Genomic DNA, 21,055 nt, shown 5'->3' with positions numbered 1-21,055 from the left:
TACAACAATTAGTCTTTATTCACCTGAAGCAAAACAGGAAAGAGTCAAGAGTAGGAGGAAATGAAAAGCATGGATAACTGCCTCCTTTACTGCGACATGAAATCTAGATGGTGCCCAGACAGCATTGTAAGGAAAAACTGTATTGAAAAATCCTGACCTAAAGGGGGAAAATGTAGACCAGAATTCCCCAAATTTCTATGGAATCTAAACATTCTGTGGCTAGGAAAACTGGTGTTACCTTCCCAAAACTATTGCTTAGCATAATCTTTAAATCCAAAGTATCTTCTGAATGTTTGCCATGAGCATTATATTCTTTTAAGATATATCTATATGGGATGAGATTGGTAATAGTAAGTTAAAAATTAGATAGGAACCTCAGAGGGCTATGACATTATGTCTATGAGGGGGTGATAGAAAAGCTCAGAAAATGAGAGAGAATGGATGACAACTTCAAGAATGCCCTCAAGTCAGGGAGATGCATCTTTAGAAACTTGAAGTGGTGTATGTTTTCACAGTGGAAATTAACAAAAAAAAATAATTTTTTAAAAAAAGTTTTCCTTTCATTTCTTTTAAAAAAAGTCTTCCTTTTAAAGTCAATAAAAATAGTTCAAAGGTGGAAGAGTAATATTGAGAATGTTCAAACTAGAAGAGCACTTTATAAATATTATAAGCAAAATTTTGCAGAAGTTCTCAAATGAGAGGGCGTGTTATCATGAAGAAAATGGGAGTCCTGTGTAACAGTCATGGTTTGATTAAAGACTAAAAGTGTTTCATCAAATGTACTGAATATTCTATAGATGGCCAAAGAATAAACAAGTCTGTCTTGGAGGAAATGCAACCAGGGTGCTCCTTAGAGGCAGAGCTATTGAAACTTCACCTCACATACTCTGGGCATATTTTCAGGAAGGGCCAGTCCTTGGAATAAGACACCATACTGGGAAAGGTGGACGAGATGAAGACCCTGAATAAGAGTGAATACAGTGGCTGTACTAATAGGGTTGAACATGTGGGAGGTCGTGAGGATGGTGCAAGATGGGCAAGGTTCCCATCTGTTGTTCACAGGATAGCTATGTGTAGTTGTCAACTTTATGGCACACAACAACAACAACATATTTAAAGAACCTCTATTGTTGTTGAGTACCATCGAGTTGAACTGGTACACAGCTGACTCTCCAGCAGATTTTCAGAGGCGGTAAACTGACTGGGAAGAGATGATTCATCTTTCTCCTGTGAAGAAGCCGGTGGATTCAAAGCACGTGTATTTGGATTGGCAGAGCAACTCCTTACTACTAATTCACCAAAGTTCCCTAAGGATCATTTAGTGTCAGGGAAATAAAGGAAAGGATTTCCAATTTGGGAAAAATAGTTAACAGGGCCAAATATTGAGTAGTTAAGTACAATCAGAACTAAGAAGAATAAAGCAGTTTGCTCTTAAGAAGGTAATCTATATACTGTATTGAAACATATGAGAGAAAGAACTGTTTAGGAGGAATACAGGATTAGGTATTATTGTTATGACAAGAGTCCAGAATGAAAGCTGCATAGTGGAGTGGACTGAGGGGTGGGGGTGAGAGGGTGGGTGGTGGTGATGGTGTTTGTGTAACAATGAAATAATTTTTTATTTATTATTTTATTTTTCAAAGAGAAAAGCAAATTGGGAGGGAGGGTGTGCAGGGAGAAAAGTGTGCAATGAATGAATGGAAATCTAAACTCTGTAAACTTTCGTTAAAATAAATTTTAAAAAAAGAAGGTATTTTCTTAATAAACAATCATTAGTTTTTTTAAGTGGGATTGGAGTGAGTGTATGGTCAATGAACAAATGTTGGTAAGAAAGTAAATGCGGTTTATTTATTTAGGAATTTTGATGGAGAAGAAAAGAGAAACACAGCAACAGTTTGAGTAATTAACCAGGGTCAAGGGAAAGAGAGTAACTGGAACATATTTGGTTACAGAGAAGCTCTCAGTTCTACGTTATCTGATTCTTATCTTTTATAAGATGTGGTATAATATTAATTCTCACTACACTGTTGTAGGGAGGAATTTTGGTTACACAGTTCATTGTAACCAATCTGATCTGGGGTTCAAATCTACCATCTGCACTATGGGAAAATGATGTGGTAGTATGCTTCTGCAAAGACTACAGTTTTGGGAACCCTACATGGAAGTTCTACTCTGTCTTATAAGGTCATTTATAAACTAGAATTGATTTGATGATATTGAATGGCTATGTTAAATTATAATCCTCAGAACAACTAGTAAAAAAATTATAATCCTTAGAACTAGTAAAAAAATGTAAAGAAATATAGCTGGAAAATAGAAATATGGTTATTATACTGCTTTTGAAGTCTTTGATTTTTTAACTTGAGATGAAATTTAGCTTTCTTAACAAAGATTTCCTGTAAATCTTGCATGATGGATTCCTGACTATCTATGCTGTAATCTGCTAAAGGCAAGCAGAAATGAATGAACAGCTTTAAGTTAATGATCCCCCAATGTTTTTAAAGCACAATGGCAACCATATTAACATGAAACTGGAGAGAAGTGTACACAAAGAAGAATCAACAAGACAGTTACTGTCAGTCTGTTAAAAAGTGTTGTTATGTGCCGTCGAGTTGCTAACAACTCGTGGCTACCCCATATACAACAGCCCTGAAATCTGTTCTATCCTGTGCCAACTGTCTTTGAAACACCTACCCTCATCAGCCCAGTCACTGAATCAATCCATCTCATCGATGGCCTTCCTCTCTTTCTCTAAACTTCCAAGCATGGTGTTCCCTCCAAGGACTGGTCCCGCCTTGCAATATGTCCAAAGTATGTCAGAAAAAGCCTCAAAATCCTTGCCTCCAAGAAGCATCCTGGGTTCAGTAATAAAATGGAGCAAATATGGCTACTACTGATAGGATAAAGATGAGGGAATTGAGATAAAGGAAATTTCTGAGTTAAAACTTAATATAATTTGGTTAACTACTTGGGTTTGTGTTAGGTTAGACAATGTTTTTGTGTTTGTGTTAGACAATGGAAAAAGAGAAGTCAAAGATGATTTCGATATTTCAACTGATTGGAAACAGAGATCAGAAGTCTCCTTCAGGAAAGAGATATCTCAGAAGTATCTATAGAGACAGCTATGGAGCTCAGGTGAAATGTCACATCTTCAGAAGTAGAATGAGAAACTACAGGTATATCATCTGGGGCTGGTTAACATAAGCAAAAAAAAAAGAATACCTAGACTTAAGGAATAGAAAAAAATATAACAACAGCAAGAAAAAAAACAATCGCCAAAAACAACTAACTAAATAACAGGAAAAGACTGATTGACCCTGTGGTCTGTACTACCAGGCATTATTTTAAGCATTCACTTTATATTAGCTCACTTAATTTCTCCTAAAGCATTTTCTGGAAAAACTAAACAGGTTCTCTAAGGTTATATAACAAGAAAATGTTGTAATCAGGATTAGAATTTAGGTCCACAGACTCTTGATCCTGACTCTATTAATGTAAACCTACCTGATTATGATGATGACATTCTTTTAACAGTACTAGTAGTATTACTAAAAAATGATGATCAGCATTCACAATGAGTTAATAAACACTGTTAAACACTTTACATATATCATCTCAGATAATTCTCAACAATTTTTCTTTTTTTTTAAACACTGAATGTTTTAATTTTTTCCCCCCATTGTTACACATTTTCTTGACCCCTCTCCTTCTCTGTCTCCCCAGGCCTCCCCATAATGCATGCACTCCTTGTTCCAGATTACTGTCATATTCATAATGCCTAATCATATATTCCTTTAAGACAGTTTTCCCCCTCATCTGATCTAACGTCGTGTTCATTATCTACTCATTCTTTTTTTATTCTCTCCCCAACCCCTTCATGTCTGTCCTATTTTATGACAGCGGTGTTACACAGTATTTGTCATTTTGTGACTGACATATTTCACTCAGCACAATGCCCTCTAGGCTTTCACATGTTGTGTCATGTTTTACAAGTTCATTGTTTTTCAATGTTGCATAATATTTCATTGTGTGAATGTACCATAGTTTTTCTACCCATTCATTTTTTGATGGGCACTTGGGTTGTTTCCATCTCTTTTTTTATTTTGTGAATAACACAGCAATAAATATGGGTATGCATACATTTGTTTGAGTCATGCCACTGGTTTCTTTAGAGTGTATTCCCAGGAGTGGAACTGCTGGGTTCAATGGTATTTCCATTTCTAACTTTTTGAAAAAGCATCTTCCATAGTGGCTGCACCATTTTACATTCCCACTAGTGAATGAGAGTTCAGATCTCTCCACCACCTTGCCAGCATTTGTTGTTTGCTGCCCTGCTGAACTTTTGCTATTATTGTTGCTGGAGTGAGATGATTATCTCATAGATGTTTTTCAACAACTAGATTATTATTAAAAGAAGTTTTGCTTGTCATTTGAAATGGAGAGAGGCTTTATAATTTCCCCAAGATCAGGTAGTTAATAGTGCTTAGATTGAAATTTAAAAGAGAAATGCATCATTTGGAAATAAGCTAAATTTTAAAGAATAACTCTTATGTAAATGAGGGCTTAGAAAACAGGTAAATAACTAAATTCAATCAAGGTACTATTAGATAAGCATAAATGGACAGAATCACAAAAATATATTCTTTTTATAAAATACCTGACGTTTTAGAGAAATCAGTTCCATGTCCAGTTGCCTCAGGATGGTGTTGGCTGCATTGGGACTACAGGAAACAGCTACCACATCTTCTTGGGTTAAGTACATGCCCTTAGGGGGGCGGCACTTGGAGCGCTGAGAGTGGTGGCGATGCTGTAGACTCTGATACTCTCTCCTTCCAAGGCCAATCTTGCTACTTTGTACAGGTTGTTCAGTGTTACCCTAAGAAAATAAAGACAGAATAACAGGTCATTCATTGGCTTTGTTTTTTAAAACACAAATGTGCAAACTGAACACTAGCGGGAGGATCTGTTGTACTAATCCGAATAATTTTAAGTAATTACATTACATATAAGTCCAAACATGTACCAAGACAGAGCACTCACCCGTGGGAGGGAGGGTGGGATGTGGAGAGCAAACAATATTAACTAGAAAGGATCTCTGACTAATCCACTCAATCAAATGATGAGTTTCTAGGCAGAGGGCTATGCATGAATAAAAAACAAATAAACTGAATCTAAACTATTCTGTTTATGTCAAGATACATTTTTCTCTCCACAATAAGGAGGGGAAAATAATACACCTTAATAATGCAAAGTTTTGAAAGAAAGTAAAAAGAAAAAAAGTACAAATGACAAATTATGGCACACAATTTTGTTGTTGGAAAAAAAGACATTAAAGTTTCGTTTTCACTTTAGAGTTGTTGAAAGGAACCATGCCTTTAAAGGTAAAAAGAGTGCAGAATTATCCTAACCCTGACAACATTTCTAAACATCAAGTCTCTTTACCTATGAATAAAGTGCTCTTTTTTTTTCTTTTTTCTTACAAATCTGAACCTTGTTCTATCCTGTGCTATCTTCATCATCTCTGACATGCTTAAGCCATTGCTCCAGTCATTGTGTCAGTCTATCTGATTCAGGGTCTTCCTTTCACCTTCATTACCGAAAGCTGACCCTCTCTAGCAACATGCTTCTCCTCCAAGAGGCACTTTACCTCCAAGGAGCACTGTGGTTTCACATCTCCAAGACATAGCTGTTTGTTCTCTTGGCAGTCAATGATGCAATATTCAGGCCTCTTTTCGAAAACAACAGCTCAGAGACATTGATTCTCCTCTTACTATTCTTGCTCATTGTCCAGCTTTCAGATGATTGGAAAGACAAGACTATGGCTTGAATCAGATGTACTTTCGTCTGTAGACTGACATCATTGCTCTTCAGCACTTTGGAAAGGTCCCTGATAGCAGAGTTTCTCAGTGCTATAGATCTTTAGATCTCCTGACTGCTTGTGCCAGGGGTATTAATTGTAGATCCAAGCAATATGAAATAATTGACAATTTCAGTCTTCATCTGTTTTCATGTTGCTGACTGGCCCTGTCAATTTTGATAGTTTCTTCCTTTATCATATTTTCAATTCTTTTTATTTCTTTATACACGCATAATACATTTCTTTTATTCTTTTTTATCTAATTGTTCTGTCTGTGAACTTTGTAGATTTAATTCTGCTGTCTTCTCACTCTTGGGACTTTCATTATATGCTTAGCAGTGTCTGATTGTAAGCTAATTTTCCTTGGAACACTATTTGTAGAAAATTTTTGAGACTGACCTGAAAGTACTCACCTAGAGAGTATCTGCAGACATTATTCACCTGAGTCACTTTCAGCTTGGGGTTTTTTTCAGGCCTTCAGATTGCAAATCTGAATGTAGCCTGATAGTTAGGTTGAGTTGTTAGGGATTCTCAGAGGAGACATTTTATTTTTCTTCTTTTCCTCCCAGCCATTGGTAAGATTGGCATGATCCTTTTAATCACCTTGTCCTCCTGTCTTCTCTGCTCTACATGTGTCATCCATTGAATCCATACCATTTCCTACATACTCCTTTATCCCTTAGGTTCCTGCTTTCTCATCATTTCTGACATCTAAAGAATTTCTTCATTCCAGGAATTTTTAATGATTTGTGTATGTTGGCTCCACAATCAACACTCTTGGCACCAGCAGCGAGGAAATTAAAAGACATATTGCGATGGGAAAGTCTGCTGTTAGGGACATCTCTGAAGTACTCAAGAGCAACGGTGTGTCTCTGGAGACTAAGATGCATCTGGTACAGGTCATGCATGGTCTTTGCAACCACTTATTATGCATCAGAGAGCTGGACAATGACCGAGGAGGATAGAAGGAGAATTGATGCTTTTGAGCTTTGGTGTTGGAGAAGAGTGCTGAGGGTGCCATGGACTGCTAAGAAAACAAATTCATCCTGGAGAGGGTTAAACCTGGCTGCTCCTTGGAGGCAAGGATTCTGAGGCTTTGTCTGACATACTTTGGACATGTTGTAAGGAGGGACCGGTCCTTGGAGAAGGACATCATGCTTGGGAGGGTGGAGGGCAGGAGCAGGAGGGGAAGGCCACCTTGGAGATGGACTGATTTGGTGACTGGGGCAATCGGGATGACTGTGTCGGAGACAATGAGATTGGCATAGGACAGAGCAGAGTTTAGAGCTGTTGTACATAGGGTTGCTATGAGTCGCAAGCAACTCGACAGCACATAATAACAACAACAACAACTGGCAAAGTTGCTGTATATACCATCTACCTGGAAAACTTTATGCTGAGTGAAATAAGTCAGGCATAAAGAAACAAATATATATTCTAATGTGAGATATCTATAATGGATAAAAGCATAGAAACCAGACTAGGAGCAGTTAGGAGTGAGACATGTTACTGCTGTTAGATGCCATATAGTTAGTTGACTCTGACTTTTAGTGACTCTTATGTATAACAGCATAAGACACTGCCTGATCTTGTAGGACTGCTAATTATTTTTTATGGTGGTTTTATTTTGGTCATGTTGCCATAGCTAGGAATTTTTTATTGAAAATTGGGGATTTTGCATTAAAGAATTCTAGAGGTTCTAGATGAATGTTCTCTCCCTTCCAAGATGATTTCAGCCTTTCTCCACTAGGCAAGTAAAATGGTGACTGATCACCTGAACCCAGTCAGGGACTGTGCAGATGAAGTTGCACAGCTGTTACTATTAGCTAGCATTGAGTAGTCTCCAACTCATAGCAGCACCATTATAAAAAGCAAAACACTGTCCAGGCCTGTGCCATACTTACAGTCTCTGCTGTGCTTCATTAAACCCATTGCAGCCACTGGGTCAGTCTGTTTAATTTGAGGGTCTTCCTCTTTTTATTTTTTTTTTTTCTCTGACCCTCTACTTTACCAAACATGATGTCTTTGCCAGTGGGTGACCAATCTTGATACCATGCCCAAAATATGAGTCAAGTCTTACCATCCTTGCTTCTGGCTATACTTCTTTGAAGACAAATTAGTTAATTTTCATAATCCATGGCATATATAGTATTCTTTGTCCTCTCTGTAATTCAGAAACATCAGTTCTTCGGCCTTCCTTACACATTGTCCAGCACATGCTTATGTTATTATTATGTGCCATTGAGTTGAGTAGAACTTACGGCAACCCTGTGAGTAATAGATCTGAGCCTTGTCCTATCCTGTGGCTTCCTCCTGGTCTCAGACATATATGAGCTCATTGCTACAGTCAATGTCAGTTCATCTCATTGAGGGATTTTCTCTCTTTCACGGACACGTTACTATTCCAAGCATGATGTTCCTTTTCAAGGAATGTTGTTGTCGTGTACCATTAATTCGGAACCGACCCATAGTTGACTCTCCAGCAGTTTTCAGGGACAGTAAATTGCACGGGAAGAGATTGCCCATCTTTGTTCCATAGAGCACCTGGTGGATCTGAACTGTGAGCCTTCACATTATCAGAGCTCCCTTTCCAAGGAATAGCCCCTACTAATAGCATACTTCACATATATGAGACAAAAGTTTTCCATTCTTGCCTCCAAGGAGCACTCTGGGTTCATTTTCTCCTAGACATATGTTTGTTCTTTTGATAGTCCTTGGGATATTCATTCAACAACACACAAAAGCATTGATTTCTTTTCTGGCATTTTTGTTCTGAAAATTTTGTCTGAAAAGCCATTTCTGCCTTTCACATACATAAGTGATTGAAAATACCGTGCTCTGCCTGAATCATACACACCGTAGTCTTTACACTGACATCATTGCTCCTCAGTACTTTGGAGAAATCCCTGACAGCAGGCTTTCTCAGTGCAGTATGTTTTTTGATTCTTTGACTGCTGGTGCCAAGGATGTTGATTGTGAATTTTCTCCATCTATAATGATGATGTCTGTCCACCCAGCGTGAGGACTTTTATCTTCTTATTGTTAAGATATAAACTGTATTAACACTATGGTCTTTGAGCTCCTACAGCAAGTGTTTCAGGTCCTCCACATTTTCAGCAAACAAGGTTGTGTCATGTGCATTACACAGATTGTGATGAGTCTTCTCCAATCCTGATGCCACATTTTTCTTTATGAAGTCCAGCTTCTCGAATTATTTATACAGTACACAGATTGAATAGATATGGAGAAAGGACACAGCCCTCACCCACACCTTTCTTGATTTTAAAGCATGTTTGGTCTCGGCATGTATGAGCATAATTAAATATTCTGGGATTCCTGTTCTTCTCGGTGTTAACCATACTTATGATCTGCACAGTCATAATGCCTTCACATAGTCAATAAAACAAGCAGACAGTCTTCTGGTATTTTCTGCTTTCTGGCCAAGCTACTTCTGACATCAGCAGTGATGTGAGGCAATAAAAAATAGCATGGTTGGGTCATAAACAAATTAGACATCCAAGTGACATTTAGCACTTTAGAGAGGAAGCTGGAATATTTCTTACAGTGAAGCCCAGAACTTTTGTTAAGGGTTACAAAATATTTGTAAATGGATAGTGGTAGCGATTTTTTAAAATAAGAATATTACAAATGAAATGCTGCTTAAGACAACATGTTTGTCAGTAGAACTTTCCTGATCTCTTTTGAAGTATAAACTCCGCTCTGTCCTGTGCCAATCGCACTGTCTCTGACACTCCCATCCCAATTATCCCAGTCACTGAATCAATCCACCTCATAGAGGGCCTTCCTCTCCTGCGCTGTCCCTCCACCCTCCTAAGCATGATGTCCTTCTCCAAGGACCGGTCCCTCCTTACAACATGTCCAAAGTATGTCAGACAAAGCCTCAGAATCCTTGCCTCCAAGGAGCAGCCAGGTTTAACCCTCTCCAGGATGAATTTGTTTTCTTAGCAGTCCATGGCACCCTCAGCACTCTTCTCCAACACCAAAGTTCAAAAGCATCAATTCTCCTTCTATCCTCCTCGGTCATTGTCCAGCTCTCTGATGCATAATAAGTGGTTGCAAAGACCATGCATGACCTGTACCAGATGCATCTTAGTCTCCAGAGACACACCGTTGCTCTTGAGTACTTCAGAGATGTCCCTAACAGCAGACTTTCCCATCGCAATATGTCTTTTAATTTCCTCGCTGCTGGTGCCAAGAGTGTTGATTGTGGAGCCAACATACACAAATCATTAAAAATTCCTGGAATGAAGAAATTCTTTAGATGTCAGAAATGATGAGAAAGCAGGAACCTAAGGGATAAAGGAGTATGTAGGAAATGGTATGGATTCAATGGATGACACATGTAGAGCAGAGAAGACAGGAGGACAAGGTGATTAAAAGGATCATGCCAATCTTACCAATGGCTGGGAGGAAAAGAAGAAAAATAAAATGTCTCCTCTGAGAATCCCTAACAACTCAACCTAACTATCAGGCTACATTCAGATTTGCAATCTGAAGGCCTGAAAAAAACCCCAAGCTGAAAGTGACTCAGGTGAATAATGTCTGCAGATACTCTCTAGGTGAGTACTTTCAGGTCAGTCTCAAAAATTTTCTACAAATAGTGTTCCAAGGAAAATTAGCTTACAATCAGACACTGCTAAGCATATAATGAAAGTCCCAAGAGTGAGAAGACAGCAGAATTAAATCTACAAAGTTCACAGACAGAACAATTAGATAAAAAAGAATAAAAGAAATGTATTATGCGTGTATAAAGAAATAAAAAGAATTGAAAATATGATAAAGGAAGAAACTATCAAAATTGACAGGGCCAGTCAGCAACATGAAAACAGATGAAGACTGAAATTGTCAATTATTTCATCTTGCTTGGATCTACAATTAATACCCCTGGCACAAGCAGTCAGGAGATCTAAAGATCTATAGCACTGAGAAACTCTGCTATCAGGGACCTTTCCAAAGTGCTGAAGAGCAATGATGTCAGTCTACAGACGAAAGTACATCTGATTCAAGCCATAGTCTTGTCTTTCCAATCATCTGAAAGCTGGACAATGAGCAAGAATAGTAAGAGGAGAATCAATGTCTCTGAGCTGTTGTTTTCGAAAAGAGGCCTGAATATTGCATCATTGACTGCCAAGAGAACAAACAGCTATGTCTTGGAGATGTGAAACCACAGTGCTCCTTGGAGGTAAAGTGCCTCTTGGAGGAGAAGCATGTTGCTAGAGAGGGTCAGCTTTCGGTAATGAAGGTGAAAGGAAGACCCTGAATCAGATAGACTGACACAATGACTGGAGCAATGGCTTAAGCATGTCAGAGATGATGAAGATAGCACAGGATAGAACAAGGTTCAGATTTGTAAGTCAACAGCACTTACTAACAACAACAATCAAAACTGATGAGGCAGAAATTCTAAAGCACCAAACACAACATTCAGAAAAAGAAAATGTAGATTAGGGACTCAAGGCTAGGTTAATTAGTGGGTCAGACAGAGTTTAAAATAAAATTATGTATATACATACAGACTAACACATGCATATGAACATAATTCACATATCCATATATACACGTGGGAAAAAGAGACATAATCTTCTCTCATGCGATTTACAGCTTTTGAAAACCCACTGCAGGGTCAGCTATGAGTCTATGTTCTGACCTGATAGCATAAAACAACAACATATATACACACCAAAAACTCAACCTCACTGCCGTTGAGTTAGAACATTCATAGCTAATCTTCCAGTGGATTTTTGGAAGGCTGTAATTCACATGGGAGGAGACTTATCATCTTTCTCCTGCAGAGCAGATACTGGATTTGAACTGTCAGAGCAGGGCTTCCTTTGGGTTAGCAGCACAATTCCCCATAAACTACATCAACATGAAAAAAATGTCTATAATAGAAAATACGGAAAACATCTGCGATGAAATCCTCTGTCCTAAAAACTACTAGCAAATCTATAACTGATGAGAAATGAGTTTGTATGAAATAGAAATTATGTGTTTTAAGATGAAAAAATGAAAAAAGTATGAGTGGTTAAGAGACAGAAAATAGAGTATCAAAGTCTAACATATGTCTAAAACGACTTCTCAAACGAAAGAATACAGAGGAGGGACAAGGAATATTTAAAAACTCAATAACTGAGAATTTTACATATTTAAGACAAGACTCAAGAAGCAAAATGATTCCAAGCAGACAAACACTAATACACAAAAAGCAATCAATAGACAAAATAAAAAATAGCAATGCTGTATCACATCAGACAAAATTACCTTCCAGGCAAAAACTATTACAGGGCTGTAAGGGCCACAACACATTGATAAAAGGTTCAATTTAGCAGTAAGAGAGAACAACACCAGATTCTAAGTACCTAATAACATCAGCTTCAAAATAATTGACCAGGTAAACAAGCAAACAATAAGAAAAGCCAAACTGGCAAGCAGGTAAGCAGTAAAACCACAGATTTCAACCAAAGCACTGACAACTTAGCTAAATGAATAAAGATAAAACCTTACATATACCATAAAGAAACCATAACTGCCACCCATGTTTACTGCAGCTTTGTTTGCAATAGCAAAGAGCTGGAAACAACCCAAGTGCCCATCAACAAACGAATGAATAGAGAAGCTCTGGTATATTCACACAATGGAATACTATGCAACACTGAAAAACAAGGAACTCATGAAATATTATGCAAAATAGATGACCCTGGAGGACATTATGTTAACTTGAAAATATCTCAGTCACAAAATGACAAATATTGCATAGGGCCACTGTTGTAAAATGGGACTGGGACAGACATCAGGGTTGAGGGAAGACAGAAAAGGAGGGGAGGAATGATGTATACTGCACTGAAACAGATGAGGGAGAGAACTGTTTAAAAGGGATATACGAATGGGTATTCTTGTCATTATAGAGGTCCAGAGTGAAGGCTGCATAGTGGAGTGGACTTGGGGGGAGGGACTGCATAACAATGAAAGAGTTTTTCCTTTTCTTTTCAAGAAAAGTGAATTGGGGGTAGGGGTTAAGCAGGGAGAAAAGTGTAACAATGAATGAGTAGAAATCCTGTCTCTGTAAACTTTCATTACAATTAATAACAAAAAACCCCACACCACTTATATACACCAATAATTAAAATATGTATTCTGCTCAAGAACACACCAAAAAGTACTTATTTACAATTCTGTACTTTTAGGATTAGAAGTATTAAAATGTCAGTAAATTCTTCCACACTTTTGTAATCAAAAAATGGGGTCAATATCTCTTCTTCTTGATGCTGGACCAACATGACTAGTTTCTAGTCAGCTAAATGCAGCAGAAGCAATGCTGAGTAATGGCCAAAGATAGTTCAGAAATAGTGAACTTCCATCAGGTAGAAGGGTGTTGGGAATGATTATTTTGGGGGGAACCAGCCACTGTGGTAAGAAGACAGATTACTCAAGAGACGGTAGAAGTCACATGTTGCTGACTTTTATCTATTGAGTTGAGCTCCCAGTTGACAACCAACTTAACTTTTAGTCTTGTGAAGAAACCACCTCAGCCTTTAAGCATTAAGATGACTGCACCCATATCAACCCCTATCACACAGATTCTATTTCACAGCAGCCATTCATGAGGTTTCCAATGCTTTATGGAAGGCGACTATGCATCTTCCTTCTGCAAAAAGGGACAGTGGATCTGAACCATCCACCCTGAGGTTAGCAACCAACACCTAATGCACTGTAATACTGGAGCTCCTCCATATGTTTAAAAACTCATTGTCTCTAGTTGAAACTAACTTACAGTTAACCTGTAATGTGTTTCTAAGGATGTTAATTGCAAGGGAGTCTACCCCCCTCCCAAGGAGCAGTCAGTGCATCCAAACTGCCAGAAAACCACTGCCTTCTAGTTATCAGTGCCACTCCCTATGGACTAAGCAATCTTAACTCTCAGCTAATACCGATTCATGAGACACTGGGAAAGAACTATCCAGATGAGTCATTTCTAAACTCCTGATTCACAAAATTGTAACCAAATAAAGTAACTGTTTAAAAGACACTGAATTTTAGGATACTTTGTTAGCAAAAGTAACTGGAACAAATGCCATTAAATAAGTATTAACAAATTTCAAAGAACTGTTATAAAACAAGAGTTAGACAAATACTAAAAATACACAAAATTCTCATTTTCCACAAACTCAGAGACTAAAGAGGGAATAAAGGGATAAACAAATATAGAGAATAAATAAAAAGGGAACTCTATCTCATTTTATGAAATTAGCACAATACTGACCCAAACCAAACAACGTACAAGAAAATAAAGAGATGAGCCCAATCTCATTTTCGATCATGTTGTTGTTATACACCACGAATCAGAACTGACTCCAGTGGGTTTTCAAATGTAGCAAACAGCACAGGAAGTGAATGACCATCTTTTCCCTGTGGAGCTGCCCGATTCGATTTGCATACCCTTATGTCAGCAGTACAACTCCTTACCATTAAGTTAACTACTAAACAATGTATAAAAAGACAACATTTGCTTGGCTCCACTATCAACACTCTTGCTACCAGTAGCCAGGAAATATAAAGATGAACTGCATTGGGAAAGTCTGCTGTCAGGGGCCTCTCCTAAGTACGGAAGTGCAGCACTGTCAGTCTGGAGTCTAAGATGTGCATGATCTAAGCCATGATCTTTGCAATTACTTCTTATGTATCAGAAAGCTGGACAATGACGAATGATGACAGAAGGAGAATTCATGCCTTTTAGCTGTGGTGCTGGAGAAGAGTATTGAATATAGGTCTGCTAGGAGAACAAACAAGTTCGTCCTAGAGAGGGTGAGGCCAGGCTGCTCCTTGGAGGCAAGGATTCTGAAGTTTGTCTGACATACTTTGGACACACTGCAAGGAGGGCCTAGTCCTTGGAAAAGGATGTCATGCTTGGGAGGGTGGAGGCACAGTACAAGAGAGGAAGATTCTCAATGTGATGGATTGATTCAGTGACTGGGGTAATCGGGGTAGGTGTGTCAGAAACAGTGAGATTGGCACAGGGTTTAGTGCCGCTGTACATAGGGTTGCTATGAGTCGCAGGTGACTTGACGGCACATAACAACAACAACAACAATTGTTAGTTACTTAACAATCCACTGTGATAAAAACCTTAGTGTGATAAAAACCTTAGTAAGAGGTTTGACACCTTCTTTTAATTGATAAAACATACTTATTAACAAATTCCTTTAACAAATATTCTAACTGATGTTGGAACATAAAAATAATTCCCTAAAAATAAGCAATAAGAAAAAAAAATATTTACTAATACAACTTCCAAGCGAGCTCTTGTGGCCTAGTGGGTAAGAGCTGGCCTGTAGGAGAAAGCTGAACAACCTACTTCCTGGTGATGTACAACCTATGAAAACCCTTTAAAGGGTCAGGTATGAGTTGGTTCTGACTCAAGGGCACAAAACAAAATCAACACTATCACAACTTCTAGCCAAAATTATAATTATACTAGTAGTCCTAACTAGTCCAAATGAGTAAAAAAATAGAAAAATGCAGTGACTGCAAACAAAACTGCTATTAGTCTCAGACACTATAAATCTCTACACAGAAAATCCAAAATAATCCACAAGAGTTATGTAAGGTTTCATTTCTCCACAGGTTATACACAGATCTAATATAAGATCCTAATAAGACTTTTCTAGGAATTTGATAAGATTGGAGAACAAAGGATTCATCAAGTAGTAGGATCTACCCTATAAAAACATATTATATGGTACGGTATGATAGTTAACAGACAAAAGGCGAACAGAGAGCCAAGTCTATACATAACCTCATAATGATAAAGTTGGTATTGTTGCTGTGTATCGTTGAGTCAGAACTGACTCACAGTTGGCCCTCCATTGGGTTTTCAGAGGCAGTAAATCACATGGAAGAAGACGGGTTATCTTTCTCCCATAGCTGGAAGATTCAAAGTGCCTTTGGGATGGTTCCTTACCAGTAGTATAACAGAGCTCCCTAAAGCTGGTATCACACCGGGGCAGGGGAAAAAAGATGAAGTCATTTTCACACTTAAAAAAAGGGGGGGGGGGAAGCAGTACTCCAACTCACAAAATTAACAAAATTCAATTATTATTAGATAAAAGAAGTCAGATCAAAGATTTTATGTTAAAGGAAAAAACCTCTGAAATATCTGTTCATCAAAAACATGCAAAGAGAATAAAAACATAAACTATAAATGCTTAAAAAATTTTAGAACATAGTTACCAAAAATATTAATATCAGACAACATAAATAATTCAGAAAAAATTTATAGGTTTTGTTTTTTTATGAAAAAAATTCAATATAAAAAAAGGTAAAATAGGACTAATGTTATTTTTGGAATATTAGTCATGAATAGATGGAAAAATGCTCAGTCTCATCAATAAACTGATAAAATACAATTAATAATATAATGAGAAAGCTTTTTAGATATCCAAATGTAGAACATTTTAAAAGTCTGATCATATTAAACATTGGCAAGGAAGTAGATAATGAACACTTCTGTAGCCAAAAGGAAGTACATCAACTATGGAACACACTTAGCCATTACCTATTAAGCATGGTTTATACCCTATAAAGAAAATAATGCTGATTCTAAACAATCTTAGGGTATTGTTATGGCTACTTAATAAGGTGTTGCTTATATTTTGTTTAGATAATCAGTGTGGTACGTTTTTTGGGTAGTTGGCATCCCTTTCACCTGCCTACTTTATGCCAACAGTGCCTCATAATTACTTTAACAACCAAAAAATGCCTCTACAACTTCTAAACAACTCTTCTGAGGGCAAAGCTAAACGCAGATGAGAACTAGTGACTTAAAGAAACTGTTCTACATGTATATCTAGGACATATTCTTATCAATATAGCCCAAAAGAATAAGACATTGGAAATGATAACCAATGATAGAAAATGGATAAATTGTGGCATGTGTACAAAACAGAACACTGTAACAAAGCAATGAAAATGAACTGCAAAGCAGTGAGGAAATTAAGCAATTTAAAACATATACAATAAGAGTCCATTTAAGTAAGACCATTTACAAAGCCATTCCATTTAAATAAAGTTCAAAACAGACAAAACGAAATGATAAATTGCTCAAAGATACACAGTGATAAATTAATGTAAAAAACATTTAAAAAAAGCAAGAATCGAAGCAAAGTGGATACAACCGGGGATGCATATGACCTCTGTTTACACTCAGTGATTGATAAACTTGGCTTTGTCTTATTCTTTAAACTGTACATGTTATTAGAAGGTGAAGCCAAGTTTCTCCTTGAAGGTGAGAGATTTTGAAGCTCCGTCTCACATACTTTGGGCATGTGGCCAGGAGAGACCAACCAGTCCTGGGCGAAGGACATCATGCGTGGAAGCGTGGAGGGACAGGGCAGAAGAGGACCCGGGATACAGTAACTGAGGCAATGGGGGTTGGTGTGTCAGTCAGTGAGACAGGCTCAGGGCAGGTTTCAGAGCTGTTGTGCACAGGGTTGCTATGAGTTGAAGGTGATTCAACAGCACACAACAACAAATACATACACACACACATACACACACACTCTCTCAATATTTCACAATTCTAAAAAGTTAAAAAATTATTAGGGGATGTTGTCTTGCCAACTTATGCAGTAAATTATAGAGATTTATACCAAAGACAATCAAGTAGTATCATTCTTTGACTGTTTTTCCTACCATCTCTGAAAAACAAGAGAACAAAGTAGAGGGTGCTGACAAATGGTGCCAGTCTTGGACTACAATTGTGCCAATATCCTCTTCAGATTTTTAAATTTACACTCTGGATGGTGTTTATTAACACTGTGAGATCACATGCAAACAAAGACCAAGTTACTATTTATCATCATGTATAGTCAGGTAAAACATATTACATAGATACATTTTCTAGATAACTAAAATCAAAACCCTAATTTTTTTTATTTGTTCAGTAATTAGAGTTTATAATATCGTGTTTGTTTTAATATTTATTCATTGTTGCACAATTTCTCTCCTCTTCAGTCTTCTTTGCAATGTACTTATTATTCTGGACAGCTGTCTTACATATAATGCCATATCATAGATTCCTTTTAAACAGTTCTCTTCCTCATCTGTTCCAATATAGTGTTCATTATCTATCAACTCTTTTCGTATTCTCCTCCCAATCCCTCCCTGCAAGCCAGTCCTGTTTCAGAACACTGGTGTTATGCAGTATTTTTCCTTTTGAGACTGATACATTGCACTCAGCAGGTGACTCAACAGGGTCATCCATGGTGTGTAATATTTTTCAGTGCTGCATAGTACTCCATTGCGTGAATATAACATCGTTTTTCTATCCATTCATTTGTTCATGGGCACTTTAGTTGTTTCCATCTCTTTGCTATTGTGAATAATGGGGCAATAAACATGGGTATGCATATATCTGCTTGGATGGTTCTGGTTTCTTTAGGATATATTCCTAGCAGTACAATTGCTGGGTCAGATGATATTTCTATTTCTAACTTTCTGAGAAGGCTCCAAACTGCTTTCCACAGTGGTTTACCATTTTACATTTTCATCAGCAGTGAATACGGGTTTCAATCTTTCCACAACCTCACCGGCATTTGCTGTCTGCTGCTCTACTGAACTTTGCAATTGTTGCTGGGGTGAGATATTTCATGGTTGTTTTGATTTTAACATTATAACGTGTTTTGTTTTTTATTCCTGCAACTTTTTAAAAATTATTATTATTAATTTCAAGAACATCTACAGAGATTTTGGAAAAAATATGGAACGCTTGATGAATTTGCATGTCACCCTTGCGCAGGGGCCATGCTAATCTTCTCTGTTTCGTTCCAATTTTAGTATATGTGCTGCCGAAGCGAGCACTTAACATTATAACATGTTTTAACCGAAGTTTATTATGTGTTAGACACAGAAGTCAGAAGAATCTGTGCCCCAAAGAGCTCAATATCCAGGGATAAGCTGATGGGTAAAGCGGTTTCTTTTTTTAATTAATTATAATGAATATTTACAGAGATTTTGGATTTCCATTCATTCATTGTTGCACTTTTCTTTCTCCTCCCCACCCACCCTCCCCCAAGACCCAGTTCAGTCTTCTCTTTGAAAAGTAAAAGAAAAATTCCTTCATTGGTATACAATCTACCCACCCCTTCCCCACCCCCCACCCCAGGTACATTCCACTATGGAACCTTCATTCTGGACTCTTATGATAATCATAATACCCTATAATACATTGTTTTTAAACTGTTCTCTCTCTCATGTAAAGAGAGTTTTGAATAAATAAGTATCACTAGATTCAAATTAGAATCCTAACAAATTTAAAAAAATAATCAAGAACTGGTCAATTTAATAAAAGGCACAGTTTACAGACTTTACAGTGTCATGAGCCATTTTCTAGGTAGATTTGGGAAAAGATTCTAAAAAATGTGCTTCATTAATCATAGGACAAAAGCCTGAGAACTAAAGGCATGTAAAAAACATTTACTTTCAAATGTGTGGGGTAGGGTAGGGTAGGAAATGACTAGGCAATTTCTGTTCTATCTTGTTGACAAAGGCATGATAGGGATAAAGTTTCAAGCTATAGACATCATTTTAAAAAGATTTCTTTTGGGAGCAGGGTAGATTTTGGCTTAAGGGGATGGTGTGGAAATCTGGAGGCACAGAGCAGTGTTAGGATAGAAAATTTTTCCAATAATTTAGAGAAAAGAGGAGAATCTAAAAAATAAAGTCACAATGTAGAAAAAGAACAAAACCAGAAACACTCCTCCCCCGATTTACTGTCTAATCTGAATATCTTTTCGCTATTCCATAGCTGCCTATACCTCACAAACATCTATATTTTAACAAATTTTTTTCTACAATAATGTAATTTCTGGCTTTAATAAGCACAGTATTAATACTAACATAGCCTTCTTTACTGATCTGATGTTACTTTGAGGGGTAAGAGTATCTTCTTAGTTAAGGATTCTTCCATTTCCTCCTTAGTAGGGAAAAACCCAACGACTACAATATTCTACGTGAAATGCAGTTGGATGGAAACAGCAGGAATGGGTGTAGAGAGATTATCTTAAGGACTAGAATTTAATACTGCCTGGTATTTTCTGTGAGGTAGAAAGCGAAGTTATCAGTCGACTTTTATATGGGATAGAGTTGTAGTAAAAAAATGTCAAGTTTAACTGCTGTCAGTATACCTTAGCCGCAGATACACTTTAAAAAAATAAACATACTGCTTCTGAGGTGAGTTTAACTCACTGAAATCCTACAGATAGAGTAGAGTTGCTCTACAGAATTTCCAAGACTTTCCAAGTAGACTGCCACATTTCTCCAATGGTTTGAATTACTGAAATTTTGGTTAGCATGCAAGTATTAACCAGTATACCAGCAGGACTTCCACAGGTGTTACTAATTTCTACTTTGCTACAACATGGAATAAAAAAGCTTTGTAAGGAATGTTGTTGTTATGTGCCATCGAGTTGACTAAGAGATCTGACCCTTGTCCTATCCTGTGCCATTACCATTTCTGACATAACTTGAGCTCAATGCTCTTGTCACTGTGTCAATCCATCTTGCTGAGGGTTTTCCTCTCTTTTGCTGACTTTTCTGAGCACAATGTCTCTCTCCAAGGCCTAGATTCTCCTACCAACATGCCCAGAGTCTGTGAAACAAAGTTTTTCATCTTTGTTTCTAAAGAGCACTCTGCTGAACCTTCTCCAAGACATACCTGTTTCTTTTGGCATTCTTTGGCACCACAATTCACAGGCATCAATTCTCCTGTCATCCTTATTCCCTGTCCAGCTCTCAGACACATGGAAAGTGTCTAAAAAGACTACAGCTTTAAATAGGGACATTTTAGTCTTTAAGTTGACATCATTGCTCCTAAGTAATTTGGACATACTTGATAGAGATTTTTCCCAATGCAATATTCCTTACTTCTTAACTGCTGGCATCAAAGGCACTGACTATGGATCTTAACAGGATGAAATTGCTGAAAATCTCAATCTTCTCTCCATCTATCATGATGTTACCTACTGGCCTGGTGGTAAAGATATCTGTCTTCTTAATGTTGGGATGTAATCCATATTGAAATCTGTAGTCTTTGATCTTCTACAGCAAACATTTGAAGTCCTCCTTGCTTTCAAATAAGCAAGGTCATATCACGTGCATGATGCAGGTTTTTGACGCATCTTC

At 37.5% G+C, this 21,055-nt stretch overlaps 1 protein-coding gene across 3 annotated transcripts in view; it reads right to left on the bottom strand.

Annotated features, from left to right (window-relative positions):
* LOC102854276 (REST corepressor 3-like) overlaps window positions 1–21,055 on the bottom strand; it is a 76,761-nt gene that overhangs the window by 27,448 nt on the left and 28,258 nt on the right. For all 3 annotated transcript variants that reach the window (XM_006887956.1, XM_006887958.1, XM_006887957.1), the window contains exon 8: window positions 4,658–4,876. In XM_006887956.1, coding sequence (XP_006888018.1) covers window positions 4,658–4,876 — 219 coding nt within the window. The remainder of the gene's footprint in view (window positions 1–4,657; window positions 4,877–21,055) is intronic.

The sequence above is a fragment of the Elephantulus edwardii genome, unplaced genomic scaffold (genome assembly GCF_000299155.1).
Source record: "Elephantulus edwardii isolate Elephantulus edwardi_28Jun2011 unplaced genomic scaffold, EleEdw1.0 scaffold00063, whole genome shotgun sequence".
Taxonomy (NCBI): Eukaryota; Metazoa; Chordata; class Mammalia; order Macroscelidea; family Macroscelididae; genus Elephantulus; species Elephantulus edwardii.
Note: the sequence above shows the minus strand (reverse complement) of the source record. Positions and strands in the feature narration are given on the sequence as shown.